Source organism: Bombus affinis, chromosome 18 (genome assembly GCF_024516045.1).
Source record: "Bombus affinis isolate iyBomAffi1 chromosome 18, iyBomAffi1.2, whole genome shotgun sequence".
Lineage (NCBI taxonomy): Eukaryota > Metazoa > Arthropoda > Insecta > Hymenoptera > Apidae > Bombus > Bombus affinis.
The window spans coordinates 4,354,273-4,367,443 of NC_066361.1; the positions used below are offsets into that span (position 1 = coordinate 4,354,273).

At 38.5% G+C, this 13,171-nt stretch overlaps 1 protein-coding gene across 3 annotated transcripts in view; it reads right to left on the reverse strand.

Moving 5' to 3' along the window:
- Positions 1-13,171, reverse strand: part of LOC126926612 (uncharacterized) — a 73,857-nt gene that overhangs the window by 6,813 nt on the left and 53,873 nt on the right. For all 3 annotated transcript variants that reach the window (XM_050742999.1, XM_050742998.1, XM_050743001.1), the window contains exons 3-6: positions 9,784-9,955; positions 1,830-1,891; positions 1,471-1,603; positions 1,121-1,229 (exon numbers count right to left, since the gene is read on the reverse strand). In XM_050742999.1, coding sequence (XP_050598956.1) covers positions 1,121-1,229; positions 1,471-1,603; positions 1,830-1,891; positions 9,784-9,955 — 476 coding nt within the window. The remainder of the gene's footprint in view (positions 1-1,120; positions 1,230-1,470; positions 1,604-1,829; positions 1,892-9,783; positions 9,956-13,171) is intronic.

Consider the following 13,171-nt stretch of genomic DNA (forward strand, 5'->3'; position numbering starts at 1 on the left):
ATTTATTATAATATTGATTATGATTATTATATTGGTAATTTCCATTTTTTTATAAATAGAGATATAATGGAAATTACTATTTAATTTTATATAATTTTGTTAATGATTTATTAATTTTTAAAGTTTCTAAAATATTTAAATAATTTGATAAATTTTGTCAAAAAGTGGGACGAAATTGGCAAATTATTAAAGAGATTGAAAGAAATTGGTAAATTTAGTTAAAAAATTGGGAAAAATAGATTTTATTATATATAGGTATATATATTAGTTAATTAATTTATTATAATATTGATTATGATTATTATATTTGTAATTTCCAATTTTTTTGAGGAAATTACTATTTAACTTTATATAATTTTATGAATGGTATATTAATTTTTATGGTTTTTAGATGTTTAGGTAAAATTTTGACAAATTTATAAAATTTGATAAATTTTGTCAAAAGTTGCATGATATTGGCAAATTTTTTAAAAAAATTGGATAACATTGGCAAATTAAAAAGAAAATGAAAAAAGTTGGGGAAAATTGGTTTTATTATATGTAAGTATATATATATAAATATATATGTTTATAAATTTAAATATATATATTTAAATAATACAAAAATTTAAATTAGCATATATATATATATATATATATATTTAAATAATAAATTGAAAAAAAGTAATTGAGATATAATTAATTATACATATACAATAATTTATATAAAATATTATTCTTAAATCCTGAGATATATATATATATATATATATATATCCTGGGAAACATTTATATATATATATAAATTTATGTGTTTATTAAATATATAAATAATTATATTACACAAAACATAATACAGCATAATATATATATATAATTTATTTTTATAGATGGAAATATTATTAAACGACCCAAGCATCAGATCTTTGGTACTTTTTATGACACGGCAATTGTTAAGAAATCGTGTCCAAAGTATAGCTGATACAGATTCGCAAATAATAATATGCGAGCTATGGAAAATGTGTATAGAAAAAATTAGCTGAGGAAAATTCGTGCCAGGAGATATCCGCAGGCTATGTGAGGCGTGGAAAGATAGGAAATCATAGGAGTATCGATACAGGTGCACGCGTGCTACACTTACCGAGCTATTAGGATTCTTGGTCATGAAGATCATGAGGGAGCGGCTGCGGTTGCTAAACGGCCTTAACTCCGGATCTCGGCCAGGACCATCCACCGTGTCGACGCAATTACTGTTGGCACAGAAATAACGTCGAATGTGAAATTTGTACATTCATCAACCACCATGCAAGATTTATGAAATGAACGAGAATTAGTTTTTTTATAATTCATCTAAATATCAACCATGTCTAAATCATCAATCTGCTTTAATTATCACTTTCATCATTCTAGGTGAGAGAAAGACAAGAAAGGAAGGCTATTAATAAATAAGACGAAGAAAAGTTCATAATGATAAAAGAAGAAACTACATACCTCGACCGTAATTCCTTTTGCTTTCGCTTACAGTGGATGTAAGCCGCTATGCAAATGATAACGACCAGGAATACTGCTATCGTGGCACCACCGGCGATGCTGGCTGTCTCCAACATTACACGTTGCCGGGAAGCTGTAACAAAAACGTCACTTTCCTAGTCACCGGACATAGCTTCTTGTCCCTTTGGACTGCCTCTAACACGCGTTGCAGATTGAACAAGGCAGTTCGTTGAATTTACATTGTACCCAGTGCATTATACTCGGCTCTTGCTATGTAGCATGACTCTAGAATGGAATAAAACTATCTGGTCGCGGCGACCAGGAATACAACAAGAGAATCGAGAACGGCAGATACTTACGTAAATAGGAACCATCTAAATCCTTAAACTCGCATCTCTGCCCGATATAACCGTTGGCGCATCTGCAAGAAAAGAAAGCGAACCTGGTTAGATACAGTGTTGTATATCGGCCGGATAGAAGAGTGGTAGAACGCATGTCGGTACTTTATTGTTCGAACGCGGCACTTCCGTAAAACGCGGCAAGAAATCCAGGAAGCTATAAAACGTACTCTTTAGGCACGAACCGCTTTTAGTATCGGGCATTAATCAGATAGGTACGCGATGGCTCGAACCACCCAATTAGTACACTTAATTATTAACAGAAAAGCGCAAAAAGGAGATAGGAGAACTGTGTAGAAAGAGGAGAGGGGAGCAAAATCAAGACGGATAGAAAGAATAAAAAAAAAGAAGATCAAAGAAAATAAGAGAAAAGAACATCAGGAACAGGTAAAAACTGTAGAGAGGAACGATTGCTTCTAGAACGTATCGATACGCAAGGCTCGTAATAACCCGGTAATTAAAAGGATTCTCACGGTCGATTTCATGGAACGGTACCACCGAATCATGATTCGCCCTTGGAGCGGAATAATTAGCCGAATGCTGGTTCGTTTCATCCAGATTAACCCGAACAACATTTACAATTAATTGAGTCCTGTGATCGTTGAATTAACGTGACCAACAGATACTGGTCACGCACAATAGTCTTTCAGACATACTCGTTGATAAGGATGCACGATAAACGCGCATCATGCGCCAGCTGCCATAGTTTTCGTTTCATCAAAACGTTCGCTTCTTTTGCTTCCCCGTACCGAGCATTTAACCGTTGGCAACTACGTGGTTGCAGATTTCTTCATTACCACCAAATGAAAAAAGTCCACAGTCACTTAGTTACCAAGCCAATAGCTCGTCGCCGGTCATACCAGAGTCACAGTTAGTTCTCTTTTTTCGAATAATCGTATCGCCGTGTCGATCGGCATTTCTCGCAGATAAACGAACGAAGCGCTGCATGGCACAATCCGACACGGATTCTTAAAAACCGCTGCCACTAAAACGGTTAAGCAACGCTTCCGTTACTCCCACGCAACGCAACATTAACATGGTCGCTTCTACCGAGAGACACAGATCCTGCCCTTCCCCCTTTTGCCATAGTTTCGGCTGGAAACGCGGCTAATTGGCTGTGCGAGGTGTCTATCATCGATAACGTAACACGTCGATACTCGCCGTGCGAGTTGAAGCGTATCAAGGCCTCGATACTTCCTCATGCGAGCAAGCGCAGTAAATAATTACTCGTTCTGAGAGCAGGGCCGGCGTGACCCTTTGCGGGGCCGGGTTCAAAAATCCTGCGGGCCCAACAACAACGAGCAATTGTTTATTTACAAATGCTGTTTCATATTGTATATTCTTTATAAGCAGTTTTTTAAACAAATCCAAGTAATGTTTTTTCGCATGGATAATTCGCTTTCAAGGGGCAAGAAATTCAATGAAAGTAGAAAATCTGCGATCTTTGTATGACTTTTGCAAAAAACTGTTGATGTAGTTTAATTTCTCTAAAATGTACATTTCTCTGAAAGCGAACTTTCATGATTTGTCTCATTCCTTTAAACCGAATCATCGCTATATAAAAAATGTCTTGCGTCTGTTAATGGTATCGTCGTTCTGTAAAAAGTTAATCAAAATCGGTGTTTTTTAATTGGGTAATTTTCGTAGACCGCGGGGCCCCTCAAAACGCGGGGCCGGGTTCCGACGAACGCACTCAACAACCTGCCTTGCGCCGGCCCTGAAATATGAAATTTGTAACGATCGAGCAATACCGAATATTCCAATATTGACAAAGTAAAAAGACAGATAAACTAATATTATCGTAATTTTAGTAATTATTAATAATTATTGTAACTTCAGACACAAGACTAACTGAATTGTTCTATTATCAATGGCAACGTTTTACGAGTCTTACATCTTGTAGTTACATCGATATTACGCTTATTATTAAACACCTTACACAACGAAAATAAGTGCACACAAATGCAATTAAACCGCTATATGCAGCAGCAAGATCGCGTATACGCGATTACATGGCGTAATAATTTACACTGTGGCTTACTTTCAGAGCACCGCTTATCGATTTAATCAATGGCCTTCCAGTAGATTTCTCAAGTGTGCGCTTAATTATAACCGGTGTCGACGATGAAAAGAGATTTGCGCGCGTCCGGATCACGTAAATCTAGTAGTTTCCTCCGCGTTTCTCGTATTTGACGTCATCGTGGGCGCTGCAGTGCGCCAACACGTGACCGACTGAACGTGAACAAATCTCAGACGCCCGTTACAAATGGCGCAGAAAATTACGCAAAATTATATTTTTCATAGCTGTCAGGTAGTTTGGTCGATCCACAGATCAACGTAGATCGAGAGACAAGAGCGAATAGTGGAACGTCGAGTGCCGGGTCACTGGTCTCGTTAGCAAATGTCCTCTTGGTCTTCGTAACGCGCGCGCACACGCCGGCAAGAAAGTGGAAACGTTTATTATCCAGCACTTTCCACCGCAGGAATTTTCTCCGTCCGTTTCACGGAATCCTGTTGTTCGTTCCGCGGAAATTATGGGAGCGCGAACGAGGAAAAAGTAGCACGTACGATGCTCGCGAGAGCAATCGGCCCCCGACGCGATTATTTATTCGTTTCGCCATGTATTCGGTCGTTTGCATGGAAACTGATGAATTGGAGTTATTCGCGGTGTAAAAAGTTCGCCAGTTAGCCAAGTGCATGGACGGTGAAACGCTGATTGAGATACTGTCCACGATTTCATGGCGCGCGTGTATGAATAATGTTTATTCTTGTATTAGAAACTTCGTCATTAAAGCCTGATATTATCAGAAGAGTCTTCGATCATGGTTAGGAATAACTTTTTATTGCAAGCAATTTGCATTTAGCATGTTTTCTGTAGAATGACACTGGTATTCCAGGGCTGATAAAATACAGTGCAAAAGTGAGGTTATTTGACACGGTAGAGTCTTCATTATCAGAATATCGATTTACCCTTTGCACTGGGAATTGTATTTGAATTTCATTAGCAGTAGCTGCCAACGCTTTTAAGTGTTTTACTTGAAATTTACTTTAACTAGAAAATAAAAGAAGAAAGAAGTTCATTTATATACCAGTTTTCTTCATACTATTGTCGTATTTTCTAATTTTTAAGTGTATGATACATCTTGAAACAATTTCCAGCATGCAATCCTGCTTTTCTCTCTCACGTTTCTTAAAAAAAGGTGGACATGAAAGAATGTCGAGTGGGACTCGACAAACGAGCTGCTAAGATAAAAACTGATATCGAGCCACAGTCGACATAGCAGTGCAAAGGGCTAAATATGAAAATGCTCCTTCATTACGAAGATTGTAAAACATGGACAGAACATTATAAGAGCTGGAAATGTGTAAAATGAAGTCAATATTAACACTTTACCGACCGTTAGCGGTTCAACGGCATACACACGTCCGACCGACAGCTTAGGCGCAGACTCTCCCTGGCGCTGGCTCTGTCTCGGCTTAGACTCGCTAATACCATTCTTTTTGTTCATTGCGAACGGTAAATTTTTCAAATTGGTATAAAATTGTGCGAGCTTACAAAACAACGCAACTGATGCAACTGAGCAAGGTACCTTAGTACCAAATAATAAATATTACTCAAATAATGAGAAAAATTGTCGGCGACAAAAAGCCGATTAATAGGCTATCAGTCGGTAAGCGTTGGCGACAAAAACCGATTAATCGATTATCGATCGGTAAGCGTTGGCGACAAAAAAACCGATTAATCGGTTATCGGTCAGTAAGCGTCGGTGACAAAAAGCCAATTAATAGGCTGCCGGTCGGTAAGCGTCGGCAACAAAAAGCCGATCAATCGACTATCGGTCGATAAAATGTCAATATATATATTTATAAAATAATTCGGGATAAACGATGTTCTTTCGTAGGAAAACAAACTAATTCGATCATCTTTATACTTTAACAAACTTTGTACTTTAATTTGTCGTTTAGCAAATAAATCTTCTAAAAGGTTCTATACCAAACTATCGCTCGTGTAATCTTAACTTGTCTAAAAACAGGCTATTACCCGATGGACTATTTTGCTAGCTTTCACAGGAATCGGTCGGCAACGAAACTTTCAACTTCAGCAAGTTTTCTATAGAGTGACACTGATACTCCGGGGCTGATAAAATACAGTGCAAAAGTGAGGTTATTTGACACGATAGAATCTTCATTATCAGAGTATCGATTAAATATGAAAATGATCCTTTATTAGGAAGATTGTAAAGCAAGGACAGGAAAATGATAAGAACTGGACATATGTAAAATGAAATCAATATTAATATATATTTAAAAAATAATTCAGGATAAATGACGTTCTTTCCTACGTATCTCTGTACTTGTCGTTTAGCAAATAAATCTTCTAAAAGGTTCTATGCCAAACTATCGCTCGTGTAATCTTAACTTGTCTAAAAACAGGCTATTAACCGATGGACTATGTTGCTAGTTTTCACAGAAATCGATCGGCAACGAAACTTTCAAACCGGGCGGTCTATTCGAAGGCCAAGAGAAAAAAGATCTGTTAAAGAACGTGTCGGTTTATGACCATCGCAATAGCTACAAAGAAAGGAGTCGATTCGTACGATTGATGGCTTTCCATAGGATTTCCGTAGGAATTCCTCCGTACGTGTCATCGGCACGTAACCAGAGATTAACGTTGACGATGGCGAAAGAAGAACGCGGTGATCCTTTTTTCCACCTTTTCCCATTTCGGTTCCGTTGCAATTGTTCCAGCCATGCTGATGTCAATGTGATTCTCAAACCTGGAGGGTGTGCGTGAGCGAGAAAAAAGTCGGCTGCCGTGTAATGTTCACAGGGATCCGATGATTCCTTTCATTCGAAAGTATACGCGTGGCCGGGCATTCGTCCAGAACATTTCGAGATTCTGGGAATTGGTGCTGGTCGCCTCAGGATATCTCGTCTTGCAAAGAATTTTTGAGATTGCTTTGAAATAAGTTGCACATCTATTGTCAGTGGCGCCACAGGTGTAAACCAAGGTAATGCAAATGTAATCGTGTCGAGTCGGTAAACAAATTGGAACTTTTAACACATTGTTGACCGGCAATTTTACTGAGAATTTATCTCATGTCACAGGCTATTATTTCATAATTGGATGTGCAAGTAAAATAATATAAATAAATTTTAATACATTTGATTTATTATTCAACTTTGAATATTTCTTTTTCCTATGATAAACAGCGTAACAATCACCTACGTGTAATGGTACACAACAGCTTTTGCAAATATATCTAGTTTCGCTGTGTTTTCCTTTTGAACAGCGTCCTCTACACGCTCTAGTCGGATTTGTTTTTCTGCTAGTGACTATTTTTTCTAACACGTGGTCTCTTAGTTGTCCGGAAAGCCTGAAGGGTGCATCACTATAATAAGGAGCTGTTTCAGAAATTCGAGAAGTGTCAGGTGCAATGCTGCCTTCTTTGGAATCCACAGTTATCCATTCTCTAACTGCTTGCAGTAGAAATTTGTTGTATCTTGTTTTATTGGCAGATAGGTACAGTACATTTTATATGCATCGAGCAAGGTGCAGTTTATCGGAAAAATGCTAATTTTTTTTAAAGTTTTTCGTAAAATACTGCTGTTCGCCAAATACTGATCTGCACGATTTACCCCTTTCATGTGCTTATTGTATTGTAATATGCACGTAGGTTTAATGATATTTTGATGCGTGAGATTTTGATACGTTCCGTCATGGTTGACATTTTTTTTGCAACAAAGGACTCAACTTGACTGGTCTTATAAACGAGAGACACAGTTTGAGATATGCTGACCAATAATTGCACTGTATCATCTCCAACAGCGCACTGAGAAAACGACGCTGATACGGGAAAAAAGCGCATCACGAGTTTACTCGTGGCCGGTAACAATGTGTTAAGATTTACATCGCGGAATTAGGGAATCAACGCTGAATTTTTTTTTGTTTCTTTTGCAGCAGATTCTCTTTGGATAATCGATAGATTTAATGGCGAGGAGCCATGGCGTTCGACCGTATTTTCGACGATCATTCCAACTGGCTGCTATTTACCAAGGGTGTGTCTGATTACGTAATATTCCAAAGCGTCTTCGCGGCTGAAATTCCACGCGTGATACGGCCGTGTCGCAATCATTCCACCGTGAGATAGTTCTGCTTCCTCTTGGAAAGCGATCGTTCCACGAGACCCTCCGGTAAATGGGACATCGGTTTCCAACTCGGCTACACAAGGCGGATTGTTTGCAAACCGATCGATAAGTCGAAGAAATCTTGATCGAGCGTTGGCAAAGTGAATTTCTATGTCGTTTATAGAAAGCTTCGAAAGGATATACAACTGGGAACAGGCTAATCGGAGAAAAGTAGACACAAATGGACACTGGGTTACACGGTCGTAAATCATCCCGTGTAGTTACTTTAAACGTAAGCAATTTCGGGACAGGCACGCAGAAATACCTGAAACTAGGTAACGTTGATTACAGGAATGGACGATCGATGGTTATCAGCGAAAACGACGCTAAACGGTGCTGCAAACGAAACGCTATGTGTTTCCTTTATATTCTACGAAGTAACGTTTTCCCAGGCGAACTACGATCGCGTTAAATAAAGTATAAATTAAGGCTCGATGGGATAGACGGCGTTCGAATCTGCAACGTAACCTGCCATTGTCATAGTTTACGGTAGATTTGTAAAATGAACGGTAACCACGGCGCGCTATAGTCGATAGATACGATACGTAATAATCGGTTAACGGCTGTTCTTCTATCGGATACGAAAAGCACGCGAATCGAATGAAACGGTGATTCGAATATCTGCCATTAAACTAAGTCTCGTTCGCAGAATGCTGCGGCTGCATTCTCATGCGCGTGTGGTCTTTCATCACGATTACATTTCGAGGTGAAGATCGTGTGTGGTTCCTTCGGAAAGGTCTTGTAGAATGTTGTACAGAAGGTTAATAGCGGATTTGATTGTGAAAGGTCTGTTGGTATGGTATTGGCTTGGCAACTAAGTGATTGCGGATTTTATCGTTAGGTGGTATTGACAAAATCCGCAATCACTTAGTTGCCAAGTCGAACAAAAGCGTGCGGTAATTTGTATCGTTAATTGCAATTGTAGGAAAAAGATCTTGCAATTGTCCTTTTATACTACTTCGTGTTCTTTGAAGCACTATAATAATATCAATACAGTATTTCAATTGGTAAATTAACGCGGAATTATGAATGGACCGTTGACCTTTATGCAATCTCATATTTTAACAAATGCAACCTAAATTACATTCACTTTGGATATTCTATATGTTTCTTTGCATATTACGTGCAATTCGATATTTTCATAACCTCGAATTTCTTCGATCATGAAATACTTGATATTTACATTAACAGAAATTAATATCACGGATTTATATGGAAAACTGATTGTGTCGCGTGAGATTAATTTAAAATGCAGCTTCAGTTCCAATTCCTCGATGTTAGATTATTATAATATTTCCATATGACACGGTGTTACAGCAATAAACAGCGACAGTCACTTAAGCACAGTAGGATTCCTAACCTCAATTTACTAGGAGTAGGATTAAGCGATTTATGTATATTGGGTTGGCAACTAAGTGATTGCGGGTTCTGTCATTAGGTGGTAATGACAAAACCCGCAATCACTTAGTTGCCAGGCCAATACTTTGAACTTTTACCGTCTTGCGCTACAAGTGAAAAAGTTTCTTTTTTATTATTTAATTTGTACTTTACAATTTGTCAACTGAACATTTGCTAAATTTGCCTAACTTAATTGCTAAATAACACGCGGATGGCTAACCCCAGAAGCATACCATCTTCGAATTTGACTATTTTATTTCTTTAGTGAAATGCAAAATTGTTCTCTGATAAAAATGAAGGAAGAGAAATGAACTAGCGGCGTACTTACAGACAATTGTAAAGGAGGGAATCGACGATTTTGACAGTGAAACATGTGGCACCGTTCAAGCAGTACCATTCCGCATAATCCGGTGGACACGTGTACATGTGGAATGTGATGTTCGGTCGAGGCGTCGGCGTCGGTGGCCGTGGTTTCGGCGTCGACCGCGATGAACAGGCGTCTGTCAACAGAAATCATTCAAAATTAATCATCCATAGAATCACCAGCGCATACCTTCTCAAGTTTCTTGTTTCAGTCACTTCAGACGTCTCTACTAAATTACTTTCACTAAAAATATTTCCACGTTGATTCCATCGAAATATACTGTGAAATTTACTGTAAAAAGGTTGCCTTTTCAAAGCAGCCATTATCCATTGAGGAAATCACGATGGTGGATTAATGAAAGGACAGCGAGAAAGCTGAAAACGTGTTGGCGGTGAATTTGCACGATTAAGTTGTGTAACGACCAAAAGCCAACCATCGTTTATCCCATTATTGGGCACAAGGGAGAGACGAATTGTCGAATAGCCGCTTTAGAAATTCCTTCGGCTTCCAGGTTTGGCAAACACAAAGGGTGGTCCGGTATTTTAGAGCCGGACTAAGTGATCGTCTCTCCCCTCCTTGTACCTCGTAAAAACTAAACTGGAAAACCTTTTTGCCATTCTGTTATCCTCCATCGGCATCTTTTTTTCTCACGTTACCGATCCCTATCAGTAGCATTAAGTCGTAATTAGCACTTTGACTGCCACCTGGGTCATATATGACCCACCACTATTTCTACTGTGGCGCCACTGTGCGGTCATTGTTGACCGAAGCGCCTCAACTATTTATAATTGTAAAAATTGTGTGAAAATTGACAGTTAGGGCATTTTGAATATAACCGATAAATAGAAGATACTTTGAAATAAAAAGTGTCCATTAAACGATTAAACATTTTTATTGGAACATCAATAAAAAAAAAAAAAAAAAAAAAAATGAGAACAAATGTTGCATCTAACGGTGAACTGTGTTAAAACGCTTTAAACATAAATGTGGCTCATCGATATCTGGACGATAGGTGGTCACCTTTTTGGTCCGATTCTTACCAATTTTTGATCCTAACTGTTTAACATTTTTTTTATACCACTCTATGCAAAATTTTCGTGCCAGATACGCTTGTCCTTCTTTCTTCTGCGTTTCGTGTCGCAATCTTTGTCGAATAAGTATATTTCACGGGTCTGGTGAATGGCACTGTGTAAGGTGCGTTGCGAGTGCCATTCTAAAAGCTGATACCTTGGTTTTTGTTTTTTTTGCTTGTTTATAGAGTATCATCGCGTTTGAAATTGATGTATTTAACAGTAACTCTAAAGCTAATTTTATATACCACTTAAGGGTTCTTCTATGTGCTATAGAATATGCTACCATTTGATCTGATAAATCTACAGCTCATTTTCCACTGTTGGTAATCTACCACTGCCATTGGTTTATCGCAAATATAATTTTTTTCCGGACCTCTACCGTTTCAGTCGAAAGTTTCGTCGAAATCATAAAAATAATCGTAATACTGTTTACTAATATCCTCTACACGTTTCAACGATATATTCTGCACGTTTTGCTTACGACGAAATAACGAAAGCGAATGATTTGTTGAAATAAACGAAGCTTTGTTATAATATGTCGTTATCGACTGTTACTAACGCGCCACGGTGGTCACCCGTGACCACCAATAAGATAAACGGTCCATTGGGGAAGAATATCGTCTTACATCATGAATTTATTATTATTTTGCCATTATATGCTTTGAATAGTAAATACTCCCGTGGCGCCCTCTGCGAAACATGTGATTTCAGCGTGGCAGTCAAAGCGTTAGAGAAACCTGATATTCCCGATATTTAGTCGAAAGTTTCGCCTCAGCCATCGTAAATATTTCGCAAGTTTTTCATTTCGATTAATCTAGCAGAAAGATTGTTCGCATTCTGAGGTTCAAAAATTTGAAATATTCCATTTTGTCGCATTTTCCATGGCTAATGGATCGTACATGCTTTTTACAGGAGACACGATGTCACCTTACGGACAAGGAGGATCGAATGGAACGCCAGGCACTCGATACTCGGCGCATTAATCTGCCATACCATCGAACAATTCGAAAGTTGGAAAATATTCGCGCACGCCACGTGAAACTTGGCCGCCGGGTAATAAGAGAGACGCGCCAGGAGCCACGAGCTTCGCAGCAACATCGACGTTCTTATGCAGAACCGCAGCGCACGTTGCATCCGGCCATGCGAGCCTCGCTCTATCTGTCACCTGTTATAATTTTGCAATACGCCGAACACGGTCGATGCCACACGATTCTGCGCGTGTTTCTTTAAAAACGCGTACATCAAATTTACAGTGGAATTTATCGTCTGTTATTTGTATAAACATCGCATAGAATATCAAGGCTCGTTCAAACACGTTCAATAGATTCGAAATAGATTGAAATTTCTAGATTATCTGGCCAAGTACACTGCACCTGATAGCTGCCGAGATTTCCATCTTTTGAAACCAGGATATTTGGTAATCGTTTAGGCGCAAACTATTTTCCGGGCAATTTCGGAAATTGTTTGAAATGGACAAAAAAGAATGAAATTTTTGGAAGGTTCTGAAGAACATGATAAACGACAAAATCGTTTTGCTAAATTACTTGATTACATTTTAGTGTTCATATACGGTAAATTGCTAAATTACTTGCCACTTGACTAAACTACTAGCACGTTTTACTAAACTAGCCGACTAAATTTTGGCACACGCCAAGTTGCTCAAGTTAGTTGCCACTTGACTAAACGTGTCTGAACGATCTTTTATTCGCGATAAGAACAATAGATAATCGTAAATTGTATTGGCAACTATGGTTTCAAAAAGGGAACCATTTATTGGACACAGTTAGTTGAAGATTGCAAAGTTTAACAGAGAGAAATGCCCGGTTATTTGGGAAAATATTTGGTTTCTTGCAAACTTCCACTTTCTGTTGTAATTTCCTTCAATTACTTCCATTTTTTGTCCAGTTTCCTTTTATGCGCTTCAGAAAGATTAGAGGGCCATTTACAGGGCCATGTGTGTACAAATTCACCGGAATAATTCACGCGGTATGTACGTAATTGTTAGGAGCGATTAGGGTCTCGGGAAGCATCGCACGTGTCGCGTTCTCGCAATCTGTCGCTGCCACGCGTCCACTCGAGTTCGCCTCCTCTAAATACGGACAACGGGATCGCTTTGTATACGCTAACTTATCGACTGTGTACGTTGTAATTTGTTGACCTTATAATTCAGCGTCATCGAATTATATCAACACACGGTAATGCCTTTGCAGTTTTATGTGACACGCGTTTCAAACTTGTATATTTCCATGGCAACTAAGTGATTGCGGACCTTGTCAATA